The 27,995-nt window shown below is 40.0% G+C and overlaps 1 protein-coding gene across 1 annotated transcript; it reads right to left on the reverse strand.

The window, feature by feature from the left end:
- Nucleotides 1-38: 38 nt before the first annotated feature.
- INPP5F (inositol polyphosphate-5-phosphatase F) lies at nt 39-27,986 on the reverse strand. The gene is made up of 19 exons (XM_009070283.1): nt 27,908-27,986; nt 20,506-20,642; nt 19,663-19,791; nt 18,808-18,975; nt 18,444-18,500; nt 16,731-16,929; nt 14,205-14,384; nt 13,764-13,831; nt 13,206-13,330; nt 11,766-11,843; nt 10,898-11,018; nt 8,821-8,949; nt 7,267-7,384; nt 6,534-6,732; nt 5,471-5,542; nt 5,296-5,369; nt 3,890-4,018; nt 3,071-3,158; nt 39-1,573 (listed from the first exon to the last, which is right to left on the reverse strand). Exons 4-19 carry the CDS (start codon nt 18,913-18,915, stop codon nt 436-438), a joined length of 2,883 nt encoding a protein of 960 aa, XP_009068531.1. The 5' UTR covers nt 18,916-18,975; nt 19,663-19,791; nt 20,506-20,642; nt 27,908-27,986; the 3' UTR covers nt 39-435.
- Nucleotides 27,987-27,995: the final 9 nt, after the last annotated feature.

Raw genomic sequence — 27,995 nt, forward strand, 5'->3', positions numbered from 1 at the left:
AAAAATACTACTAGTCCAAAAAAATAAATAAAACGTGGTTTACCAGAACGTTATTTTGCTGGTGTAGTGCAAGGTAAGTAAGGTCAGAGAAGTGCAGTATCACCTGGTTAGTATAAATACTTTCTACATAATTCAGAAGAGCTACAAAATTAGTCTCCAAAAAAAGAAGTGTGCAACACATTAAGATAGACAGCATGCTGACTGAACCCCAGTGTCTAAGCTACCTGTTAATAAGGGTGTTACTGGTCTGTCTCACCTGCCTGAGGGAATTCAGAAGCTTGGTCAGAACCAAATTCATTTGCATCTCTCACTGCCTGTAAACGAGTCACCTCTATTATCCATCCCAGTATCCAGCAGCACTTCATGCCACAATGTCATTTTTTCTTTTACTACTTTATTCAAAGCCACCAACTAGAAGAACACCTAAATCTGCAACTAGATCTGAATTATTCGTGTCTGGCATTGCGTAAACATTTCTTTCAGTTCTTTTTGTTTCATTTCATTTAAAGCTTCTTGTTCTGCAGGGCTCTTCTGCACCTTTGCCACAGCATAGTTAATCCCTTGAGTCAATCCTGCCTGGGTGATGTTAGCAACCTGGACCATGGAACTGCGGATTTTAGCAAAAGGAGACACAGCTCTGCTGCTGCTGCCGCCGTCGGCAGGAGAAGGAGTCGTGTGGAGTCCTGTCTCATGGTTCCCAGACACAGAACCTGGGCTCCTATGGGATTTACTCAAGTCAGCCCCACTAACACCTAGGAGCTGGGGATTTGGCTCAGAAGACTGTACATCCAGCTTAGATGGTCTGGAAGGAATGTCTCCAGCAGCATCAGCTTTAGTTTCTGCCTTCTTAGACACATTATTGCTGGTTTGATTCATTGTGTGATGGGGCTCCTGAGAACCAGCCTCGGCCTCCAAAACATCTGACATCTTACTTTGGGCATCTTGCACAAACCTCTGGCAGTACACATCAATAGGTTTAGCAAACTCCATGTCTGCGTTGTCAGCAGAAGGCATGGGAATGTCCTCAGAGTCAGAGCGACCAGCCTGGGGGTCCTGGGCCTCAGATGGGACAGGAATGCTGATGTTCATGTCAGTGCTGCTGATGGACTGGGACCGACTGCCCAGCCGTGGTGCCGAGGCAATGATGCCACAGCTGGGCAGCACATAGTCTGTTGGCCCTATGTTCTCCAGGGAGTCAGTGAGCTGGTTGTCCTCATCAGATTTGGAATTGGTCAGGAAGTCATCAGAGTGGAATGAATCGTTATCTGACCCTTCTGTGTCAGATTCAGTACTGGCTTTAGCATCTACTGCTGGATTCTCTAAAGTTTCAAGGCTACTATCTGACTTCCAAAGATTCACCTTCAAATTTGGTTTTAAAAAGTTGACTTTCATTTCAGGCTTGGCAAAGCTGCCCAGCTTCCGAAGGTTACTCATGTTGACGTTGGATTTGGTTTGTTTCACTTTTTGATTGAGAGAGGAGAACTTGCTTAGTAAATAATTCTTGCCTTGGGCCAGGGACCCTCTGTTCTGAGACCTGATGCCAATGATGTCTTCATGAGGTTTACTGGTCTTCCTGGAAGAGAAAGAAAAGAATCTGTGATGTACAATCAAAACATCTTTTTATAAACACTAAGTCTTCACTGTCCTGCAGTCTATTTCCATAACAGAGATGAACATTTTAGTTACGAAGTTATCCCTTCCTTACACAAATAAAGTTAATCCTTTCCTTACATAATAATATTGTACTCATATAAACTAATCAAGCTCAAACCAACCAAAACAAAGGAGGGTTGATACAGAACAGTAGCCAAACAAGAGGAACAGCCAGTTTCTGCAGGCACTTTAGTTTTAGATTAAAATGGATCTGAATTATCTGTTTTTGTAACCCTCATTCTGTCTATGCTGTACTGAGTAACCAGATTTAGCAAACATTCCGTCTGCAAAACCTTAAAGAACAAGATTTTCTTGCTGCACTTTCTACTCAGCTGGGAGAAGAATCATAGAATTTTAGGGGTTGGGAACAGCCAGTTTCTGCAGGCACTTTAGTTTTAGATTAAAATGGATCTGAATTATCTGTTTTTGTAACCCTCATTCTGTCTATGCTGTACTGAGTAACCAGATTTAGCAAACATTCCGTCTGCAAAACCTTAAAGAACAAGATTTTCTTGCTGCACTTTCTACTCAGCTGGGAGAAGAATCATAGAATTTTAGGGGTTGGAATGGACCTTACAGATCAGATCATCCCATCACCCTCTGCCATGGGCAGGGACACCTCCCACCAGACCAGGTTGCTCAAGGGCTCATCCAACCTGCCTTTGAACACTGCCAGGGTTGGGGCATCCACTACCTCCCTGGGCAACCTCTGCCAGTGTCTCTCCCTCAGCCTGTCCTCATAGAGGAGATGCTCCAGTCTCCTTATCAACTGGCCTCCTCTGGACTTGCTCCAACAGTTCCATGTCCTATTTCTGCCCATCGTTCTCTGCAAGGGACACCTCACCAGTCTTTGCAGATAAAGGTTACTTCTGTCTAACTATAGACAACTGGCTCAGAGAAGGCTATCTAAAAGGTTCTGGTAAGCAGTTTTAATTATTATCTTTTCTTTCATGTGCTCCCTTAAGAGGCTTGCAAAACAAGAACTCCTGTGCCCTTCTAACACTTAGGAGTTCAGAAGTTTAACTTCAGCCCCTTCTTCACACAAGACATGTAATGTTCTCTGGATTTGTTAACCATTCCACTGCAGAAGAATCCAAACCTCATAGGACCAGATTTTAGATAGGAAAAATTGGACAAACTCATCAAGAACTATCTGATTTGCAGTACTTTTTCACATTTGGTGGTGTATATTGTCAATAAGTACAGGTATAAAATACAGTCCTTGCTTGTACTTTTAGAAAAGCCCCTGCAGATTGTTGCTATCACTGGAAGCACATGAGCACAGTAACTCCTAGCACTGGAGCTGGGAACAGACGGTTCTTTTAGGCATCACATTATGACTCTTACCACGTGCCGTTTGCCACTGAGAACAGTGCAGAACTGGGATACAGAAGGTTCACATCAATTGTGTACTCACCTCTCCAGCTTCTTCTCAATAATGGGCACATCTGATCCCATTGCTTGCTTTGTGATTCTCAGCATTTCTGCAATGCACTGAAGAGTGTCTGAAACACAAACAGCCTGTCAGACCCTTAAAAACACCCTTAAAACCCTGTATTCTACAATCTACAAAGAAACAAGCCTAATTTTGAGGTAATTCAGTTAGTTTGATTTTGCTGCTGTTTTTTCTCTTTCACCCTACAGAACAGCTGGTTCCTGAGAGTTGTAATTCTGATTAAAAGCTCACAAAATAAGCTTAAAGAACACACTCTCCTAGAGCCCTAAATACTGGCTGCAAAGTGAATCACACTGCTTCATTTGTGGAAAGAGGAGAACCAATTCTATTTATTCTAATCCTTGTTGACAAAACTCAGTGCTCCAGGTAAGAAGTGATATTTTTTTCCCTTACCAGGGTTCATTTAATTTAGTCAAACAACAAGCAGCAACATTTCCAGACATTGATTTCACTAAGAGATCAATTTCTTCAGGTCTTTAGGAGCTCATTTTAACTTCATTTTAGCCGGTTTTGAAGCAGTAAAGACCTGGACAGGGAAATGTCTCAGTTCTACAGAGAGAAGTTGCTTTAAAGCTATACCTAAACTTCCTCTTTTTTTCCCCCATTAAAACAGTAACATCTTACAAAGAAGCCACATAGAGGGTTTTTACTGGTTTCCCACGCCACACAACTGGATTAGACAAGAACTTCTTCTGAAGAAGAGTAACTTAGCAATGGAACAATTATTTCCAAGATACTGAATGCAGGTTTATGTACAAAACTTTTCCATCTGAAACAAACCTTTTCCATCTTCTTCTGGGCTGCGTACGACAGCTCTGAGGGTGTGAAAATACCCACTCGTTTCTTTGTACCTGTAATGGAGCCTCATGCAAGAGAACTTGGGTTTGCCAAAGAGAGTAGGCTCAGGCCCTGAGAGAGAAACCAGATGAGAAATCTTTAGCCAAGCACTGAAAGACATCCTGAAGAGGCCGTTCCTAAACATATGTAAGTATTGAGTCTTTTTCAGCATATAAAGCTTCAGGTTTCCTTTAGAGCAGGAGTAACAGTTTAAATGAAAGAATTTAATTACAACAACTAAACAATCAATCCCTTACAAAAAGCAATTAGACTGTCTGCATGTCTATTATAATCCAGCCTGATTGCTTATTACAGATCACCCTTTCAAACAGAAGAAATATCTACATCTTTTACATCCTGTGTGTTTTTTAGGGTATCTCCTTCAAGGATTAAAGGCAAAGCTAATATATTTTTACCAAGTGGATGTAATATAAGTTTCAGGGTTTAGACCAAGTAGTCCAACCCTTCAGTGCACTGCACATGCCCATTAAATGAGGGGGGAAGTTTAGTTTTTATAGGCCATATGGTGTAGATGTTTCAACTCTATTCACTGCATCAGGACATATTACCAATCTCCACCATACACAAGCAGGAGAGACCTTCCCATTGAACCCTCAGAAATTGCACAGACTGAAAGTTACAGTTAGGAGATGATGAAATCACTGTGTATTGTGAAATGGTGGATTCAACTCCATCTGGGGGGGCACACACGGGGGGCCAGAATTTCCTTCCCTTCCCTCCAGCTGGAACACCTTTTCCATCTGTAAAGTCAGTGTATCACATCTTTCATGCTTCCAGCAGAAAATGTTTGATTTAGCCTGCAGATGTCACATTCTTTAGCCAACAGATAAGGTAAATGAGCAGGATGAGGTGATTTCGTAATGGCATGTTTATTACCAGGCTTTGAGAAGGAAGTTAAAAAAAGCTATGAAACAGATCTAAAGTACCATTCAGAGCCAGCTGCTGCCTTTGGATCAAAGGAAGAACAGACCAAACACGCAGACCTGTGACTCATTACACAAGTTGATCAAATTGTTACTGCCATGTGATAAATAATGAAATTTGTTTGGATGACTCCATCGTTCTTTTAAGAGTTGAAAGAGGGAAAAGTTTAGAACCCTTCCAGTGATCAAAGTTTCTACTTCAGGCAGTAGGAAAAGCCAGGACTGTGAGAGAACAGAAAACTCTGGCATCTGTTATCAGCAGGGAAGACCATTTCTAGATGGACTGCACAGTATATACACCACAGATCAAGGCTTGTTGTTCAATATATTGTAGGATGCTTTTATGAGTGCTCAAACTATTGTTCAGAGCATTCAAAAAATGACACAGAGTGACTATTTTCTTACCTATTTCTATTTTTTCCAGAGCTTCAAGACTTAACCTTTGGTATTGATTCACCTTGTCAATTTCATCATCATAGCTGGAAAAAAAGAAACAGAATTTAATGCTCCTTAACCTAAAACATCTAAAGCAAAGTTACTAGAAATAAACCACACATAGTAAGAGAAAGTGGTAACTTACTAGGCCACATAGTAGGCAGAATTTGAAAGTAACAGCAGCACATCCACATCCCTGTGAGTGGCATCCATGAGGCTAAGGAAAGGGAAGAAAAATTAGGACAAGGGAGAAGGTTTTATTTGCTGTATCCCATCCCAGGGTATTTTGGGGACACTCTTTTCAAACCAAATGCACATTACAAGAAGTTTCAGTTATGGTATGTTATCCTTTGTGATGCTGCTGCTTCCTCAGCCACTGAAACATCCAGTTAGAGTGAGACACCTCACAAGCCAAAATGGGATGTGTCATTAGACCAACCACACAGTGAGTGGACCCATGTAGCAACACACTCTCAAACCTGGAGTTACTTATTAGCTCAAATAGGTCAGCAGAAAGTCCAAAAATAAATAGAAAACCTACAACTATTAAAAATGCCAACAGAGAAATGGAAAAAATACCTCTGTGAAGGGGATTGTGTCTGTGCTTGGCATAGCTATCAGAACAACCTGCTCTGCTGTTTTTAGATGCTGAAGTTGAACCTGCAGAAGATCCAACCACTGCTTTTCTCTTACAAGCTAGTGAACTCCGAACTAGGGAGTGAAGTTCATGCCCACTACTTTTTACAAGGAGAAATCTAGACTATTGCTGACTCATTCCCCAAGAATTTAACCTGATCAGAAGTCAACTTACACTGTCCCTAGAAAGCAATAAGGAACAACAGCTCCTCAAACAGCCCCTTCTAAACCTGGAGATGGTTATAAGTTCTCAGCATGGTACCTACCACATTTTGGCAATGTTAACTGAATGCACTTCCAGATGAGGCCTCAAAGGTAATTCCAGCACGCACCATTTTTATGGCACTTTGGGAAAAGCACATGTCTAGAGGGCCTTTTCTTTTACAACAACAAATATTCAAACCCTTCAAGGACTCTTGTCATTCCACAGAACTGTCCCCGGTGTTCTGTTAACACATCAGCTATCAAAATAGCTGATTTAATATTTAACACCATTTAGTAACTTAATAGCAGTAGTAATTAACAGAGGTGTCAGAGTAGCAGCTGATCAATTCTGACTTGGCCCAACAAACCTTGGATCACAGTCAATGAGTGCCCAACCTCCATGGAACTTTTCATCATCTGGTAAGAGCATCTTCATGTAGCTCTGCAGCAGCTGACTGATCAGTTCCTGATGGCTCCTCAGGTTCTCCTTGTGCAGAGCTTCATGCTCCTTCTCCTTGGTGAAGATGGAGTACAGATCCTCTGTCACAGGGATACCCTGCATCAAATCTAAACCAAACCCACAAAACAAGAAAGAAACAGTTAAAAGTGACATACAGCAGTATCTGCTCATTACTTTGCAAATTCCTTCCAAATGTTTCATAGCTGATGATGCTCTTGATATTCTTTCTGAACAGAACGTTGCCTGAAACTGAGAACTCAGGAGGTGTAACACTACTTTCTCTCAGTGAAAACCAAGAGTTACCTCACACCTGCTGCATAACAGATACAGGATATCTGTAGCATCCTTTGTTCTATGATCTATTCTATATTCTTACTTCTATGATCTAATGCTAAAAAGAAGTGAGACAAATTCTGCAGTGAGTCAGTCCATGCCATTCCTCTGAGCTGAGTGTTGTTTAACCTCCAAATGGAGCATGACTGTTCCTTACTGTGTCCATTACATAGACATGAACATTATACACGCTCCAGGTGCTTCTAAGCAACAGGATAAAAAATCATCAGTCAGAAAGATAAAGCCAAGATGATTTTAATAAACTTCTCTAAATACCACAGTTCAGCTCAGTTGAAATTCACTCTTACCTATGACTGCTTGCCTATAGGCATCTCTGAAACGATTCAAGTAGTATCTGTTTGCAGAATTAACTCCATCCTTCATGACTCCTGCCAGCTTTCTTTCACCAGTCCTTGTGAAGTCACCCTGTCACACAGAACATGCACATCAGGCACATAAGCAAGTTGGAAGCAGCTCAGCTCAAACAGCTTTGTCATTCTAAAACTCAGAGCTGAGGTTATCACCAAGTAACTACTTCATACAGAAGTTGAAAACGCTGGTTTTTCAAAGAGCATCTACTTCTGACAATGTTTGACTCTGCAGAGAATCTTCTGCTCATGACAAACTTAAGATTCAATATGAAGTCCTAATGGAAAACAAAGCTGGGCATATATGCCAGCTAACACTGAAGCAGAGTTTTCAAGACATCAGTCACTGTGATGCCTCAATACCTCAAAAAATGCTGTATTTTTTGGCCTTTAATGTGAAAGGAACACTACTGGAACAGCAGAGCAAACTGGAGCTTATTGAAAAATGGTTTTCATCTTCTCTGCTTTTGCTACTGAAACAAGACAAGCATAACATGCTGAAGGAAATCAGTACATCTCCTCACAGTCTCAGAAACAAAAGAGTTTCTAGGCCATGGAAGGCTTAGAATCTGAAAAAAACCCATTTTGGTAGTTACACTTCATTAGGGGATTCTGTTTTCAGAGACACAGAACAGTTCTATAAGTCACATCAACTACTGTGAAGCACATTTCAAGTGTGTTTCACTTTCAAATGCAGAGAAATACCACAATGAATAGTCATTTAATCCATGAGCCTCAACAATGAGCAGAGAAATCTTCAAGCAGAAGGGCTGAAAATTTGGATCTATAAATTGAAGTCTGTGCTTCAGATTTCAAGTCAAATACACACAATGAAGACACACATGTCAGGCTGAGTTTTGTAATTGTTTAATCCATTGCACTAATCTTTTAAAAGGTTCAGTAGAGGTATTTAAGGGATATCTAAGTGTTAAGCATTTTCACCATCATGATTTTTCTTCTGTCAAATACAAAGAGTACTCAAGTTTGTTCCACCAGTGGCTATACCCACAAGTACCTCAAATTATGTGACTTTTCAAAGCAGCAGGAGCAAACAGTAAGGAGTTTCATGCCTGATCTTGGTAGACACACTGCATTACACCTAATTAAGAAGAGTCTTTAGAAAATCTAACTAATTAATAACACCCTACTACCTACGTATCCCAATCTTCAGACCTTCAGAGTAGTTTTGAAGTACTGTAACTGCTTAGATGTACCATAACCATACTAAAATTTGAATGGAAGTAATCTTAACAGGTATCTTCAACTCTTAGCTCAGCTATGCCTTGTACCTAGACATGAAATGAGGAGGAAACAGTTCAAACTCAGCCAGCAGTGCCACAGGACACCTGAGCACTCAAGTCTCCCTCAAGCCATGAGTGCGATGCAAAATATTCTTCTACTGCAGAATAGTTGGCTAACTCTGTCACACCTACAAGAGTTCTCCGGTGCCCATAGAACCTGAAACATATCATCAGAACATCCTTCACCCCTTACCTTTAAGGCTGCTGTGCCAGCATACTGCCTGCTTATGGCATCTCCATTGTTGGCCCACATGATCTGGTAGATCCTGTTGCATTTCACTGGCAAAGGCTGTTCTGGTGGCATCACACCCAGTTTTTTGAGCTGGAATTTGACATACATATTAATATAACGTCCAAGATCAAATCATTCTCAGTATCAGGGCTTGATATAGAAAATGGGAAGACTCACCAAGGGTTTGTTAGGTTTTATATGATCTGAAAAAGGAAACCATTCTGCTGATTTGTCAGGTTAAATTAATTGTTAGCAATGAATCACTGATTCATCGCTAAACATCCTATCACTGGAGGCAGCATTAACATTAAATATGGATGTAGAAGTCAATCAAAAAAAATAGCTAAAGGAATATAAGTTTCTGTAGATTACTCAAGATACAGGAAATTTTTCAACAGAGAACCGTCAAAACAGACATCACAGAACTCTACGATGCACAAACAAGTTAATAAGTTTTCTACTGCAAAGGCATTCATGACCTCAAGGGTCTGCAGATAAAGAAAAACAACTTCATGTGTGGGTTTATTAATGCTTGCACATCTTGGACAGTTACTGTTTAACACTGATAGGGAAAGTAAGATCTCTCACTCCTCAGGACAGCCAGTACTTCAGTTTTCCCAAGATAAGACTTGGGTACAATGCAGACTTTAGTCTTTTTATACACACTAAAATTGGTAAAGCAGCAGAGACATAACTGCAATGCAGTCACTAAATGATAGGCCAACTGCAGGGATAACTTGGAATAAATCACAGGCAAACTTCAATTTACAACCAAACCCAAATGCTCAAGCACTCCTTGCAAGCTAGATGAAAATCGATACAATGCTGTTCCTGGGCCTTGAATGCCCTATCAAGCTTCCAGCTGTGAGAAAGCAAGTCCTGTGGACCCAAGGAAGCCCAAATGTAAGGTACATGTATAACTCAGCCTTTCACCCCATGTCATTCACCTCCCAATACTCAGGGCATTTTCTCAGTTATGAACTGACTCCCAAGTACTTCAGCTACAGCATGAGAATGATGCAGCAGCACATCCCAAGCTAATCCTTCAGCAATGATTACTGAAGCCCTTTTCTCAACAATCTATACAACTCTTTCTTTTGAAAGGTTTGTCTTTGAACTCAGTGCTAACCTGGACTGAAATCCTGTTCTAAATAATGACTGTGGAATTGCTGCTCCCACTCCTTGTCCTCAATACTCCATCCGTGTCAGGAGTTCATCACAGCAGATGACAAACTGGAGCTGCCAGGTACGGTGGTTGGAGCCATTCTTTTTTCATCCTAATGAAGGACACACTTCACATCCTTTCTCATGCACTTTAAACACAGTCAGGTTTGCTCATTTTGGGCTGGGTTGTAATTGAAGCTTCAAAGACACAGTTCCAGTACTATTAAGTCTGCATTAAATCTACAGTAGTACTGTATCTATTAAGTCTTCCCAAGGGAAGAGAATCATCTCTCACTGAGCTTCTATAGCAAAAAGTGAATGGGGGCAGCAAAAGAAATTAAAATGACTAAAGGAAAGACTCTTAGTCTGCTTGGAAATGCCTTCTCTATGCAGGGAAAACTATTCCACAGCACAAAAGTCACAGCTATCAGGGATATTTACATCATGAATTAATTATTCCTCTACCTGCTGCATCATAGTATTTCACTTCAAAGTGGCTAAAATAGCATCCAACATCTAGTCAGGTTTTGATCCTTTAACACCTCATTTCAGGAAGGAAATTGGGGTTGATAGTGTTTTGTTTTCAAGCTCTACTACTGCATAAATCAAAATTAATAAATCAGACAATAGTCTCCAAGATGTGGACAGTCAGTCACTTCTTTTCTGCAGGAATACACTAGGCACCACTGTTTTATGTTTCAAGCTTTGCGTTTGTATATATTGACCCTTTCACCTTCATAACGCTCCAAGTATTTTGCAAAGATCCTTTCCAGTAGAGGTTAGTGTAGCATGTTCCAAACACAGAGATTTCTCAGTGACTAACCACTGAGTGCTGAGGCCCTCAGTCCTTGACAAAGCCCATTAGTTCACACACCTGCTGCTCCATGACCACTCTTGCAATAGCAGCCTGCACAACATTGGTACGATCCAGGCAGTCCATGCAGTTAACTCGAAAAATTCCTTCCTGTTTACAAATCACTCCAGCTTGGTCAACCCTTCCAACAGAGAGAGAACACAAGCACACAGGGACACTTAAAATCCAGTGTAATTTATCAGCATCTATACACAGTAGAGGATTTTACAGATGGCATACTATCTGTAGTGGCACTCTTCACCACAGCTGTGCCCCACTGAGAACTAACTGCTCTTGTTCCTGCCTATCCTCCTCTTCAATCCAGGCTGGATATCATAAATCCTACTGGGGCCATAAACTTGAGATGCAATCAGATGATGAACTCAGTTCATACATATATAATACAAGCTTTCAAGAGAAAAGGCATTTAATTTCAAAAACACAGAAGCCAATAATAATGACAGCAACATCTCACTCAAAAAAATCACTGAACAGTAGAGAGTAACTGATTGAAGACTGGAGCCACACTCCTTACCAAAACATGAGCTTGAATCAGTGCAAACCAAAGGTCAAACATGCCTGGAGGTTCCCACATAAGGCTGGTGTGCTAAGGTTTGTGGGACAAAGTGTTACACATCAAATATAACAAACCCTAAAAGTTTTAAATGCAGTAAAAGCCTCAGGCAGGAAACAGCACCTGAGAACTTTGGCAGTTACATGTTTCAAAAACCAACACTTCTGAACACAAAACTGAACACAATCTGAGCACCAAAAGAGAAATATAAAACACACCAGTTAGGACAAAATTAAGGCCAAAATGTTTGTTGGGTTTTGGGGGATTTTTCCTTACAAGTGTACCACACTAGTCTAGAAACAGTTAAGTACTTACCAGCACCACTTCATGCCAAGGATGATATCATGAATGGCATCAGTCAGTGTCTGAACATTCTCAAACTTCATTCCTCGGCTGAAACACAGAGTTTCACAAAGGTTAGTCTGAACTAGAGCAGTGACTTCATAAATAAGATAAAATAATTAAGTATTGCTAGCAAAGATAGTGTTTTGGCTAAGTGGGAGAGAGACATTCTCTTCTGCAATGAACTTCAAATAGGAACCAATACTGAGAACTATTTTAATGTACAGTTCAACATGAAATTCAAGGCAAGAGGTTAAGATGGCTAAATTCTCAGGAATTTACATTTTTGAATGCTGCTTCCATAAGGAAGAATAAGTGTGTAGCTACTCAGTCATGGGCAACGTTCTCTTCTCATTTTAGACAGTCTCAAAACAAGTAACCACTGTAGATTTGCAATGGGGATGCTGAACTCTGATTTACCAGTGATGCTACAGAAAACACAACTACAGACACATCACTCCCTCCTCCCCTCACCCCACCAGGTTGTTTTTCAGGATTATTCTTCATTCACTCATGCTCACAGTGCAAAAACAAACAGTCTGGATTACTACAGCAGTTCTTAGGAGAAAAGTGAATGAAAATGAAAGCTCCTTTATACAAAAGATTAAGTATCAAATCAACTGATGGTGCCAACAGTTCTGCAGAACAGAAGTCTCAAAGGCCTTTACTGTTTGGATGGGGGTTCCCTTCCCCCCACCTCCTCTGACAGTATCTACTAATGACATACTGATTCAGTCAGTAATGCTCTCCCAGACCAGATGCTATCCCTAGATTAAGTTTGGAAATGAAGATTAAAACAGTTTAGACCCTGTGTTCACTCTCACACAAGTGCATCTTGCTTGAGGGAAGCATGAGAAATACATGTGCGGCAGATTATAAACTTGGGCACATGAACTCTGCACTAGATCATGTCAACATCAGAGTGGACCTGTGAAAATAGCAACTACTTATACTGGATTAAAGTAAAATCCAGTCTTTCATAGTGGAAAAACAGCATCAGGGTCCTGAAAGAACCCACTGTATTTGTACAGAAACAAGCAAGAGAGAGAGAGAAGTAGAAAAGAAAGAAAAGCAGAATGCTACATAATTTGACAAAGCAGGTCAGCCAGAGTTTACATTCAGGGCATGTTTAAGGAAACTCTCTTGCTTAAAATGTGTGACAATTAAGCTTTGCCCAATAAATAACTCCATACTTTTATGGGTCAGGGACACAAGTCCACAAACAGCAGTGGTTGGTTAGCCAAACTTACAGTTTTATAGTGTTTATGCTTACAAAATGTATTCTTCCTGTTTAAAAAGAAAGTGTTCTGTGCAGAAGCAGAAGTAATAACAATAATGGGTTTTCTCTTTCCTCTTACTCTCCTTTCATGCTAACAGAAAAAGATGTAAAATGACATTTTTAATGTTTCTTACCAGTGCTCATGGAAGTCAAAGGAAACATAAGTCAGGTTTGCGTTGTTGTAGAGAAGGACTTGTTTAAGGTAAGCATCGCCAATGATCTTCTCTCTGCCTGTCTGATCCACCAAGTTAATAATAACCTGTTCCAAAGTTTAATTACTCATTAATTCACCTGCTACATGACTTGCCTAGACACACACCATTCAATAACAATGAGATCAAGAGTTAAAAGATTTGTAGGTAATCTTGCTGAGGTTATAATCTTTGCTAGATTGTACCTAAAACAAATAAGCTCCAACAGTTACCTGCCTACCCAAATTTTAACACAGAGAAGCTCTGAATTCACAGGACAGGTAGACAGAAATAGGGTTTAACACATTTCCATAAATTCTTGCTGATTTTTAGAGGTTATTTATAAGGATACTTGAAAAACCTAGTAAAACTGTACTATGCACCAACCTTCCCCTAAGCTTCTAAAAAACCCACAACACATATCACCAAGAAAAACAAACAAAGAACACTTTCACCCCCTGCATTTCCATAAAAAGTACTATTTTACCATGTAGCACTCACCTGCTTTTTGTAGTTTTTCAGCTGTTCTTCAAAATGTGCCCGAAAACAGGACACTGTTTCATTTTCACCTGCAAGGCAGACCAGTGTTAGATGGAAACAGCTGTTCAGCAGTAACTCCTGTTTGAAGTATGAAATATTCCCAAATCTGTACTCCATAAAACCAAGACAGCTTCCCTTAAAGTACTTAGACACATAACACATTGTGCAAATTACTTTCAAAGTCATCAAATTGCTCAACTTAACATTGCTGTTCTACTACTATAATGCACAGCAAACACCACTCAAACTTTTGCTTTGTTTTGCTCTCTGTTGAGAGATGGCACAAAAATTTAAGCCTGTTAACTCCTTATATACAAGCACCACACACCCACATAAACAGCTCTTCCAAAAGAAGAATTCCAAAGGAACTCTGATCTTTAGGAATTCCACCCAAATACTCACTCTTGTCCAGTCGGGGCCGTGGGTTATATCTATATCCAACCTGGCTCCAGAAAACAGGCACAGAGCCTCTTGTTTGTATATAAGAAAGGGTGTGATTATGGACATGAATCAGTTGCTCTGTCTCAACATAATTTGCCACATTGCCATTTTTATCAACACCTCTTCGCTTATACCTCATCCCTAGGGGGAATGAGAATGGTCAGTTCATATTTAAGCACTTGTCTTGAACATTAATAAACTTTTGTTGCTGTTTTTGACAATGCTAACACAAGACACAGCTCTAGCCAAAACTCATAATCAATGGTCAAAGTCACTTCTATCCTAGATTCTTCCCCAAAAGTTATTTTGACTATGTGGGCAAAGCTTATTTACTGATACACTACAAGCAGCAGAAAGTAAGTTGACAGAACAAGGCAGTTTACTGGCACTGTAAATTCACAGATAAATCTAGTCCACCCTAAAGGATACATTTCTTCCTATTCTGTCAAGTTTAGCAGAAAGTTTTACTTTAGGGCTCAGGATTTTCCATTAACCTAAAGGCCACTTTTCCTGACAGATGCTCCACCTCTCACAGTCAGATCCCCCATGCAGCCCAAGACATGTTCCACCAAACAGAAGACTTCTCCTTGTTTTGACCTGTATAATTCTGCACATCAAGAGATAATGATCTGCTGACTGCAGAGTTTTCTGATTAGCCAGATCTGACCTGCTCAATGACCAGAAAAGTGTTTGCATATCTTTTACTCTGATAGCACATCCCTATTGCAGAAAGGATGCAGGTGGTAGCAAAGGACAGGGAAGGACTAAGTAAAAAGGGTTGGATAAAGATTCAAGGCCATGGTTTATAGCATGGAAATTCAGTTTCACAGACTCAGAACAGCTCTGTTCCAAGTCCTGAAGCAGCACTGGATTAAACTTTTTATCTGAACCTCAGCAGCACTAAAGACTATGGGAGAGAAGGGAATATGTTAGAAAGAGGAAAGGGAAAGCAAAATACCTATCACAGTGACCTTTATAGAGAAATTGTCAGAGCAGTGTCACAGCCTTTAATCAGACAGGGGCTTACAGCATCAGCTACTCTTTACTTATGTCCCACCACCAATAGTAGCTCTGACACCAAAACTCAAACTAAATAATTCACAGGAACTTAGTTTTGCTACTAAGCTTTTGCAGACACTAGGCTCTCACTCTCAAGAGCAGGAGACTTCCTTTAGCCCATGACACTTTTTCTTAAGTCTTGGGGCACAGTGATAATTTAGTGCAGTGGTACTTTGTATTTATTTCTTTAAATCACAGACAAGCTGACAGACAAAGAATCTGTATTTCACATAGAAGTATCTTGGGCTTTCAAACCAGTGTTTCCCATCTTTTGGGTGTTTTTTTTCAGGGGTTAACAATAATATTTCAGAAATGAAGACACGCTGAACTCTTGGCTAAAATTATGTACTACAGAATGAATTGAACACACAATCCTACAATTGTTCTTCAAAATATTGCATCGATTGATCCAAACAAGCTTTTCATGTCAAGGGAGAAAGTTCCACACAGTTCATGCTGTGGACTAGCAATCAGCATAATGTCATTAATATTAAGAGGGGAATCAATAAGAAATTTGCCCTCTGCAATTCAGTTCCTGTAACTATATAACAATTTACTATTAAAAAGAGAAACTGCAAACCAGATACTACCCTGAAACCTTCAAGTACTTATTCCAAGTTGTTCTGACAAAATTTTCCTGGGAACTCAATTAACTGCATTGAAGTGAGCTCTGGTACAAAGGCCAGTCCTGTACCATAGTAAGGTCACCAGGTTTTTTTGCTTGGTTTTTTGACCTGTTAAAAACTTGACTGTGTAGGAAAGGAGTTTGACACAATGGGGAATATCTTAATAAAAAACAGATAGACTGAAAAGACCTAGAGTTGAACAGGACTTACTAAACTGTCAAGTGATTCAACCTTTCTTTCTGAGATCTGAAGGACAGAGAATAAAATTTGTTTGCCTTGCTACTACTAGAATAAGTCAAATAATGTGTAAGACCAAAGCAAGGTTCTTATTTCACACCTTGGCTCTACACAAACATCCCCTGGGACACAGGCAGGCACACACACATGGCTTTTCAGGTCTCTAACTCAGCTGCTGTCAAAGCCCTCAAAGGAAGGAAGAGCTCTGAAAATTTAACTCCCACCCAGACCCACCGAGATCTATGAGGACAGGGTTGCAAGCAAAGTCCTAATCAAGGCAATCTCTGCAAAGATGGAACTTTACCTCAGGACTGTGACCTCCAAGGATGCACTCAGTGCTCAGGAGCAGAGCAGTGAAGCTCACTCACTAGCCACCCTAAGTAAGAGCTGTGCAGCACTGTATGCACTGCAGCCTTTTCTCTTCCCCCATAAGCAGGGAAGGCTGTAGAACATACTTTGACAAGAGCTGACCATCTGCTGAACAACACAGCACTCAAATTTTACCATCTGCATCCCTCTCCAGTGTTCAGGAATAATCCCAATACCTTGTACTATATTTGCCTACCAGCTCTGTGCCGACTCCGGCGTGAAATAAGTGCCACCAGAAATGTTGGGTGAATGTCATCTACACAAGTTGATTCCTGAGGAGGAGTTTCAGGACTGCTCTTATCATCATCAGAAGATTCACTATAGTTTACTACAAGTTCTTCAATTTGCACAAATCCTTGAATGATGGGCATAATCCAGAAGTCCACTTCAGCATTCTGAAGGTTACACAAAAAACATTTACATCCTGTTGGTTCTAAGTTACCTACAATTATTTCTGCCATTTCTCATGTTTATAAACAGTTGTTTCACATGCTTTTTGTCTTATTTCTATAGAAAGTTCCAGCATTTTATCTCCATCAGTTGTAAGGCTTTTAAATCAGGAAGAAGAAAGAAAACAACTTATTTTTTTCTATGGAGATGAAGCAAGCTGAATCAAGGCAAGGCAAAAAAACCCTCCTCTACTCCCAGCTATTTAGAGACACAAGAAAACACTACATTTTTTTTTAAACTTCTCTTCCCCAAAGGGAGTTTTCAATGTTTCAACATTACATCTGATGCTTAAGCATGTTAAAAGCTTAAAGCAGTAGCTTCTCATGTCAAGGATAAGGATAGTCAGTTCAGACAGAGAAGGAAATATAAGTAATTTATTACCTAGCTTCCATTTTAAGCTATTTATACAACCTCTATGTGGACATATACCATATCACATTGATGTATGTAGTTAGTTGTTAGCCTGTTTTCAGCAAAACATATTAGCATAAGCTTCATATGGGCCAACTTAGCACCCAAGTCAAGTGGTTCAAGGCTTTGCACATTAGTGCTTTTGTCACCTTAAAACCTCAATTTCTTCAACATAATTGAGATCCAAATTCCCCACTAAGTTCAAGGTTATCCATTTAGAGCTTATCACATGAAAAATACAACCAAACTCCTGCATTATACACAACTTTTTGCAGAGGATCTCAGTTTACTCTGCTGTCATTCCATAAACAATTGGGTATGTAATATTATTAATGAAAAGAGATGCAGGGTATAAGGTAAAATGTCCCCTGTCATCTTTAAAAGAACATATGACTTGGCCTAAACTGTTGTACAGTACTTAGAAACTCAGCCCTTCTCTGCAAGGTTGCTGTAAAATGAAGGAAGATTCTATGTTGATAAAAGATTGTTGGTTCTGTGTTTCTTTATGTGCTCATCAGCCAGAAAAATGTTTTATTTACCCTAAATAGCTATTCAGAACAACTTGTTCTACACTATTTTTACACTGATAAGCTACTATGTTCAAGGGGAAAACCAATATCCCCCATTTAGGAAAACAAAAATCTTGTCTCAAGGAAACTTCGGAGTCATTGGTTATTTCTCTTCTGGCTCCTCCTCATTATCCAGTTCAGCTTTGTCCATCCATTTCAAAGATGAACACATCTTAAATTACCTTCAGAAATCAACAGAAACATATCAGACCAAGTTATTCTATGTTGCTTTATTGCAATAAGATTTTAAACTCAGCTGAAGTTCATTCATTAGCCACCACCAGAGGCTAACCAGAAGGCAGCTGGGAGGCTGACTGGGGAGAAGGTAGTGCCAGCTGCTCAGCTTCAGGAGGCACAGTCCTGATCGTCACCTCTCTGCCAAGCAGGTTTTTAAGCAAACTTCTAAGAGGCCTAAAGTCAACATTGCAAGTCAAACTAGAGAACAGTTCTTGTAATACACATGAGTACACAAGACTCACATCAATGCTGATGAGATCTTCAATCATGTGCTTGTTCCAAAAGAATCTGTCATCAACCTGTTGGAAACAGAAAAGGGCAGGTTTTGAAATACCACCAGAAAGGTTTGGCAACATCTTTGGTGAAGAGACCAGTGTTACTCACTACAACTGGACACACAAGTCTAGTGCTCAATGCTTTTGAATACAATAGTTCAAGTCATGCTGCTGGAGACTTTTGTTTCCTTGCACTGAAGCTGGGCAAGAACTTAAGAAGTTAAGCTGCTGTAGACTACGTCAGCGAAGAATGCGACCAGTCAAGTTGGGATCATGTACATTACTGAGCAGCACATCTCCCAAAAGGAAGAAACAAACAAAAACCTCTTACTTTTCGCCACAGAGGTAAGTTAGTTTTCTCGCATGCACTTTGCCTCTGCACAGAATTTGTGAGGTCATAGGTCAGGCTGTAGTAAAAGGAGTCTGAATCCATGAACATTTTGAACAACTCCTCCAATAATCTCTTCTCCAGCTTCTCTTTCTCTTTGCTTTCTTTAATCTGAAAGAAGAAATAAAAAATGGCTTTCTTATGCCTTTCTCTGAGTGAAAAAGACTGTAGCCACAACTGCTAACCTTGAGAGACAAACACTTTCCCAAGAATGACCAGGATCTTAAAATTCCTAGCACAAATAAACACTAGGGATAGCATCCTCAGAAATGTCATGTTATTACTTTTAGCAGGACATTCAAAACAGACAGATCTGGAAACTTCGGGAGCTTACATTCAAGTAGTACATTTCAATCAAGAGGTTAAGAAATATTGCATCTACCCTTTCTAATCTTCATAAATATTGTTTGGATTTCCCAATTATTATGTTCAAAGCATTTGGATGAGATGTATAGTGTTCTCTGAGTAATTGGGCACCAAATTGTGTCGCCAATTCCGTATTAGAGCAATTTGTAAAAGCTTAAAATCTCACTAGAAGCTAATCCTGGTAAGAAGGAGCTCTGTTAGTAATTCTGCCAAAATTACGTAATTACAAAATGAGAAACCATCCAAGAGCCACTGTTAAATAATCAAAACATCAAACTGAGCATCAAAACAGAGTAGCTGCACATTCTGCAGTTTTCACTAGTTCTTTTTAAGGTCTTAGTACTCCATTTGATCATCTATCACAACTTCTGAATTCTAAACTACACTTTTTTGGGGGAAAAAAACCCAAGGAAAAACAGTAGAAAACTTTACCTTCTTTTTGTTAGGAGCTGACACATTTGATTTAATTTGAGTAAAAGTCTTCAGCAGAAATTTTGTGTCATCTGGGGACTGTGTGATCTTCTCTGGCTTGTTTATCCCAAAATGGTGTTTTTTACAAAGCTAAATAATGACAGTGAATTAAAGCCAATATTTAAATACTCTTCCAAAACTTCAAAGAAATGTTATAAGCCTACAACAGCAACACTGCAATGCCCACAAACACTGAAACAGACACTCTGAAACACAGGGGGAACACGCAAGTTTCCATCTATAGCCTAATCCTCACTCTTTTTTATAAAGCCATTTTCTCCTGTGATTGAGAATGTCTGCCTCAATTTGACAGGAGTTTATCCAGACCCACCTCAACTTCCCACCCAAATTACAGTGCAATTTAGAATTATTCACTTGTATTGTTTTTCCTTTATCAATTCTCTTTAGGGAAAAAAATCTGCAACATTTTAAGTACGGATTTCCGTTCAAGTTAAGTCATAGAATAAAGATTCCAATATGGGATGAAAGCAAGAGCATTCATTTAAAAAATATTATCTCCTGATTCAGTGAAGTTTTCTTCTTTTGTGGTATTCTCAATGATCTTTATGAAATTCAGGTATAATTTTATTGTAATTTTCCTCCCTGGCAGAACTTGTGATTTCTCTTAAAAAGTTAAAACTTCTAATCAAAAAACAGCATTTAAAAAAGGATAAAGTGTTCAATATGTCTGTTTATATCACACAAAAAAAAAAAAAATCAGAGGCATTTAACTTGTACTTCTCATTTAAGTTTCACTGAATCAGAAGGGAAAAGTCAGAATTCACTGAGGGGAGTCAGTCATACCTCCAATTCAAGGTCCTGAGGTTCTGTTTCAGAAAGTGGAATCACTGCAATCTTTGTTATTTTGCAAACCTCATGATCTCCTGGAAGTTTACCAATCAATGCTTTCTGACGAATCAAAAGCAGCCACCATGGTAAATCTGGGGGCAAAAAAATATATTAGTAGATGCTTTTATTTGTCTTGTCAGGCATTCACTTTGATTAGTTTGCCAGAAACTTCTCCCCAGTGTTAAACCCATGCCAGGAACCATTTGACTAGAGGACTCCAGTGAATGATGATTCACTGTGGCTTATGTTTCATGACTATGCATTGCAATAAAATAAAAACTCTAGAAAACATCTTATTCAGCCTCCAATGTAATAAGGAGATTAACTATTTCATACACCTACCCCTGTTTTATCTGTAACAATCTCTAGGATGATGCTGATTCCCACTAAAAGCAGCACAATTTGAAAAGAACAACTGGAGATTTTTCCCTTTGTACCTTCTGTTATGAATCAAACAGCAAACAAGACAGACACAGGTGACATGTGACTACAAGAGCCAAGAGTTAAGAAATCTGCTGAGCAAACATGGACTGCATCACTAAGCAGCTTCCATATGTTTAAAGCTTCGTATGCATATCCTTCAGGAATTGTAAGTGGTGTAGAAATGGATGAGAAAAATTGATAAAGGTATTAGTAAGAGGTGTATTCCATACACACATTCAACCTACAACATTTGCAGTTATAGCATGAACACTTTAATGAGCCAGGAAACAGAGCAATAAACATTCCCACTGACTGCTGAGAGTGCCTGGACATTCCCAGATGTTAATCTCCTGGTTAGAGCAGCAGCATGCTGGTAGTGTGCTGGGGTTGCAGGAGTCAAAAGTGATGGAAAGAGATAGAAAAAAAGCACAGAAGGCCTTAAGAAAGCACACACACACTTGCTACTTCTGCCAGCTGAGAAGCAACCAACTGACTTCAAGCGAAAAGGTCACAAAGACACAAAAAAACCTGCTAGGGTAGACTTAAATACGTTTCCACACTTGTGGTGGCAGATTGTGTCATGTATTCTGTCTTGGCATACAATACACAGCCTTTGAAAAGTCTATTTAGCAGCTTTACAGCAAATACAAAGTCTGGTCTCCTTGCTCAGTAAATTTGAAACAGCATTTTGTCCTATGAGTGTTGAGAAAAACACAGAAAACCAACAGTTCCTTTCACCCAGAGGAAAGGAAGTCATTGCAAATAGCCAACCGTGCACTCCACTCCTTACTTGGACCCTGTACTACTGTCAAGTAGTACATAAGACAAGAGATGTGCTTATGTTAGGTACTAAAAAGCTTTTAAAAACTTCAGATCCTCAAAATTACAAATGCCTTGTGAGAACCAGAGGCTGCTCCCAAAATGGGAGGAGGGGAAGGGGAATGAAGACAAGCATCAGTTTAATGCACATGAACTTGAAAAGGCAGCCTTGCACTACTCCTGAACTCAGCACCAGAATCATGATCCCCACAGGGTCAGAGACCAAGTCAGGTCACAAGAGATCTCAGGATGTCACCCTGGCTCGAGCAGAGTCAGCTCTGAGGCTGGGCCAGGTTACTCCAAGCTGTCACCCAAGTACAGTCTCCTAAAAAATAGCCAAAGGATAACAAATAAGGACAAGAGAGTGACAGCAAATGCCACCAAGAGTTATCCTCACTGACAGGCAGGTGCTGGAACAGCTTTTCTGTACAAGTACAGGCAACATGACCTGGAGAACACTTGCCTTTGCCTCCAGCATTACCCCTGTGGCTGCTAGATGGACAGTGGAAACAAAAAGAAAGCTGAAGAAAACAGGACAGATTCTATGCATAATGAGAAGACCAATGAATAGGTAAGAAAATCCTTTTAAAAAGAAGAAATTGAAATGCTGTCAGAGACACCAGCAACAGATGGAGATGCCTATCACTTCATCTAAAAAGAAGGTCAACCCTTTTCTGCATTGCTTTCTAGCAGGCAAAAATAAGTCTCTGGAAACCCAGGGCAATCCAAGCTTTACAGAAGGACATCCAGGCAGATAATTCCTGTTGGGTAGTTCTATAATCTCATCTATTCCCACCTACAGAAGGTTAGCCACACAATTTACTGCTCTGAGGGGATCACAGTGTATGCCAACAAAAAAACAGATACTCTTGAGAAAGGATACCCACCTAGAGCTCCAGTGAATTCATCAGTAGGGTTCAACTGGAAATAAGGATATGGTAAAGGCATTTCTAAGCAGATATGCCTCAGTGAAAACTGGAAAAGAACATAATCTGTCTAGTCTTCACTTTACCTCAAGTTAACAAACCCTGGTAGCAGTAAACAGGAGCTTAATACAGCCAAGCAGTTCTGTATCCCTTTGTCATTTTCCAAAATGCACTCAAATGTCATCTTGGTGCACATTTCAAATCTCTTTGTATTACAGCCAGAGCCACAGGACACTGAAAGAAAACAGGAATTCCCCAGCAGATCAAAAGCAAACAGTCAGGAAGCAATTATGCAGATAAAGTATGCCCTGAAGCAAAAGCTTCAACAATAGCCATAAAAGCAGCATATTATAATTGCCAGCAATATCGAAATAACTGAATCCCTAAACACAGTATGTGCTTCTGCAGTAAGAAAAAAAAAAAAAAGGCAGTTCCACAGAGGATTAGTTATGGTCTGCTCAACGTGTGAGGCATGGTGTGTACAGAACACTCGAGCTGTGTGCCATTAGAGGATTGTGCACATTCTAAACATCTCTTAGGGTCTAATGTTCATTTTTAGTGGTTTATGAACTATGGCAGAGCATATGGCAACAACTAATTTAAAGCAGCACATCTAAGGAAGCTATTGCCTCCCATTCCTCACTGAAATGGAAACTTAGCTCTTCTGTTGTTTCAACACTGTCAGCACAACGTTGCTGTCTTCCTCTAACACTTCCCAAACACTCTAGCATTTAGTTTCCTCCCAAATGCTAGTGCAGTAACTTTTCTTTAACTGTACACGAGTGCTGCTTTTTGCAAGTCCTTTGATTTTAGCCAAGAAATTATGTGCTACCATTTTCATACTTTTTGTTATCTGAATGAATCAAAAGCTGGCTGCATGCAAAAAGAAGGCTTTGAGCTGGTGGCTGTATGAAGGTAGAAACAGCAGCAGTTACTGAAGAGGTTTCAGATGCTGACCAGCTCGTTGTTTCTCTCAAGACTGAGGCATGCTAACAAAAAAAGCTTTCCTTTCCTGGGGATAGGGAAGGAAGAACGCCACTCCCCTTCTGTTTGCAGAGCCTATGGAACTTTGCCAGCAGCATTTAAACCTGGGTCTTAATTAACCAGCACTGGAAGAACACACCAAGTGGATAAAAGGACAGGCACTAAACTGCAAAGGAGGGTGCTCTGACCAAGAAACAGAACAACATGTGGTGGCAAGGAATGAGTTAAGTGGGTGTTGTTGGAATTGGATAAGAAATTCAGCTTTGGTTATAGTTATATATACAGTATAACTCTGACCATATTCTAGCACTACAGTGTTTGATCAACTTGCTGAGACATCTCTGGTCAGAAGTGACTCAGTTTCAGGCAACCATTACCATTTCAGTGGATCTGCTTTTTATGCTAACAAAAAAAATAATACAACCTCCTTTCACTGAAACCAATACAGAACTAGAAAGAAATTGAATGGCTACAATTAAATTTTGTACACAAGCACGCTGACTGGGCCACAAAACAAAATTAATATTCTATAGAGGAGACCCTTTCTGGTGGAGATGTGCTTGCCTCTATATGGGAAGATCAGGCAAAAACAGCTTTAATTGTTCATCTTATCAAGAAAACAAGACACTGAGGAGCTGGAACGTGTCCAGAGAAGGGCAACAGAGTTGGTGAAGGGTCTAGAACACAAGTTCTGTGAGGAGAGGCTGAGGGAACTGCTAGTGTTCAGCCTGGAGACGAGGAGGTTCAGGGATAACCTTATCACTCCCTGATAGGAGGTTATATCCAGGTGGGGTCAGTCTCTTCTCCCAGGCAACTAATGACAGGACAAGAGGACATAGTCTAGAGCTGTGCTAGGGGAGGTTTAGGTTAGACACTAGGAAGAATTTCTTCAAAGAAAGGGTGATTAGACACTGGAATGTGCTGCCCAGGGAGGTGGTGGAGTCATCATCCCTGGAGGTGTTTAAGGAGAGACTGGACATGGCACTTAGTGCCATGGTCTGGTTGACATGGTGGTGTTAGGTCATAGGTTGGACTGGATGATCTTAGAGGTCTTTTCCAACCTGATGGATTCTGTGATTCTCTTTCAGCAACACCTCCACAAAACATCCTAAAACCCTTTTCCTTCTATTCCCACTGTTACTCTACATTTTCTTACAAGCTACCTTGGCATGGGCCAGAAAATGGTAATCGATCACATCCTTACATTCTGATACTCAATCAAGATTTTACTGTTTGGGTTCGAGTTCCCCTCTCTGGGATCTTTAAGGAAATTGTTTGGGGAAGAACCAAATGATACTTTAAATAGACTTTCATCTCCAATGTGAGTCTAGAGTTACGTCCAGATGTACAACTGACCCTGTCACGTAAAAAAAAAACTTCAAAGAATTAAAAAACAAACCATGTAAAATTGACTTGCTGGTTTCTATGAGACTGCTCCCCTGTCACAGCAGCTTTGCTATAAATTCTCCTCTACTAGGCCAGCAATAAAACCAGCAAGATTAAGAGTACATTAAATCCCTAGTTACAGCAAATTGGCAAGAGTATTTCAATGCTAAATTACAGACAGCCCAAGACTGATTACAGGGACATGTCAAGGTCACTTTAGACTGCTCCAGCATTCTTGCATTAAACAAATCTCTCAAGAACACATGAGGAACTATGCACAAGACATTGATGTACATATAGGCTTAGTGACAGCTTTACTGGTAGCAACTTCAACACTTAAAAAGGCATTTAAACTTTTCAGCATTAGTCAGTATTTACTAAGCATTTTTAAAACACATCAGTATTTCTTTCCAACAGTAGCTAATAACAAGGTTCTGAACAGCACAAGCCCATACAGGACTCCAGTCAACCAAATGAGCTTCAAATTAAGTTTTCTTATAACCTGGGGGCAAGGGAGAAGAAATCAGAGCGAGAAGTCCTCCTGTTCCAGGTCAGCTCTGTGAAAAAAAAAAACATTTCACCCAGCTTCTGCAGCACAGGACTCCAAGTCTGGAGATAATGGTCCAGCAATGTTAAATATTTATACAACTTCTGCTGATAAAGTTTCCAGGTGACAAAGATTGATACAAGAATAAGTAATGAAGACAGGTTACTGTTACAGACTGCTATATGATTCAGCTAGAGGATAACATCAAACTACAGCTCAATATGATCAAGTAGGAGTTCATTGACAATAACAGGTTTCAAGAGACCTATATGAGACATCTCAGTCAGCTCTCTCCTTGTGACTGCAGCCTGATGGAGGACACTCATCAGGAAATGTCAGCAAATTCCAGGGAACAGTAACTCTCAGCAGAAGGGTAAGGATAAATAGCCAGAGGCTTTCTTCAGACATTTAATAGCAGAAAGCAAATGCCATTTACAGGACAGTTGCATCACTAAATACCAGAATATCTACAGGAAGGATAGTCTATGAACAGTTTGTGATGGTGTCATCTGAACAAGGCAGAGATGAAACAAAAAGCTTCCACTGGCCTAAGCAGCAACTGAATGGAATGCCTGGACAAGCATAATTGATTCAGTAGCTCTGCAGGACACATGGAAAGAAGACAAGATATCAGGCTTATTACCTGATAATCTTAATTTACTTGATAACAGCAAACTGACACCTGTTGAAGTGTCACACGCTGGGGAAAGTTTCAACTCACATTTCATAAGCAGAGGAAGCACCTCACAATAAGAACACATCAAGGGTATTTGGTTGCCATCAAGTCCTAAAAACCTTCCAAGAAAGCACTTGAGTTCTCCCCCTTTCAAGGGCTTCTAAACCCAACTCCCTCGAGAGAATGTTGAGGGAAGGCTTTTGTGTACCTAAGTGCTTGGTTTGAAACAAAAACAAAACACCACACCCCACAAACACACAAAACACATTTCAAAACCAACCACTGAGCATTTTCCCATAGCAGAAAGAGGTCATTACTGGAGTTTAGCCATCACTCATCATGAACAGCACATGCCTAACAGCACAGACAACCTGGATGAAGAGAAGAGAAAGTGAGATGGCAGAGCCTGAACCCCTTCACATCATCAGATCTGAAAAAGGGTGGCCAAAGAGTTCTGTAGGATGAGCACAGGCGAAAATATCAGGCGAAATTCAAAGAAGATGAAGTGATGCAACTGGAAAAAGAATAGAGTCAGAAGCTTTCTGAAGAGATGGGCTCTGAGCTATGACTCTCAGAAATGGGACCTAGGGCTCAGAGTAACTGTGGAGCCATGCAATTCCCACAACCAATGTGTCAAACACTCACAAAGAGCTGTACCAGTCCCTGCTCTCCTTCCTCCACTTTGCCAGTGTGCCACTGTCACCTTGACTAATCTGTTTCTATTCAACAAACCACAAACATCTGATCCATTGCAGCACTTAACCCATCCTGCTCTTCTGGAACACACTTGAAACTTTACCTGTATTGATCATATTGCCAGGCACTACTTTAAATGCAGTGTCTAAACACTCACAAAACGAATGGCATGCAGCAAATGTTTATGGCTAGCTTTCCTACCATCCTGGCAATAGGATCTTTCTGAACAAAGCCGGTATTTATCAAAATGAGTATTTATTATGGCTACAGGGATTTGCTGCTGATCAAGCAAAAGGAGCACTGACATTATTTTGCAGGAAAACAAGCTTATCATTAAAATAACAATGCATTCGACACCTACTTTAATTTTATACCTCTGTCATTGAACTACAAACAAGTTTAAGTGTTCATTTTGCTTTCAAGTATTCATTTACCAAAGTAGTCTATTCTACAGCACTGAGAATTCAAGCCTCAGACTTTTATGAAAGCTTCTATCATTTGTTTTTGCGCTGTACCATAGGACAAAACAACAAAAAAACTGCTTGAAAGGATTATTCAAAAGGGTTTAAGAACTTTGTAAATCTCATACAGAGCCTCAGATAGAGCTTCAAACTATTTGAAGTTTCTACTATTTGTAAGTGCAGTTCTCTATTTTTACAAGACAGTGTCAAACCAAAATACATACACTGGAAAATAGAGGGGAATTTGTATCTGCAGCTATAATAAAATCACTTTGACAAGTTGACACTGTTGGGATTACTCCTCTGTTTCTGTTGTAAAGAATTCTACATGCTTCCATTTGAGCCACACAGTATTACTGGTAATATCACAGACTTCGAAACATAGTGCATTAGCAGCAAACAAAACACAAAACCCACACCAAAGAAACCTCAAACATACCTGTATGAAGCTGAACTTTACCAATGACTCCCTCTACCAGGCCCAGACAAATGGGATTCCAAGCCAATAGGAGATCAGTGGCTGCAAA

This window comes from Acanthisitta chloris, unplaced genomic scaffold (assembly GCF_000695815.1).
Source record: "Acanthisitta chloris isolate BGI_N310 unplaced genomic scaffold, ASM69581v1 scaffold25752, whole genome shotgun sequence".
Classification (NCBI taxonomy): Eukaryota; Metazoa; Chordata; class Aves; order Passeriformes; family Acanthisittidae; genus Acanthisitta; species Acanthisitta chloris.

What these genes read in the sequence shown, in the direction of transcription:
- INPP5F (XM_009070283.1), bottom strand. Translation starts at nt 18,915, where the DNA reads ATGTTCATGGATTCAGACTCCTTTTACTACAGCCTGACCTATGACCTC. An exon ending in CCGGAGTCGGCACAGAGCTG is followed by an intron (nt 14,385 to 16,730) that starts GTAGGCAAATAT and finishes CATTCCCCCTAG; the next exon opens with GGATGAGGTATAAGCGAAGA. An exon ending in ACGGCCCCGACTGGACAAGA is followed by an intron (nt 13,832 to 14,204) that starts GTGAGTATTTGG and finishes TCTGCCTTGCAG; the next exon opens with GTGAAAATGAAACAGTGTCC.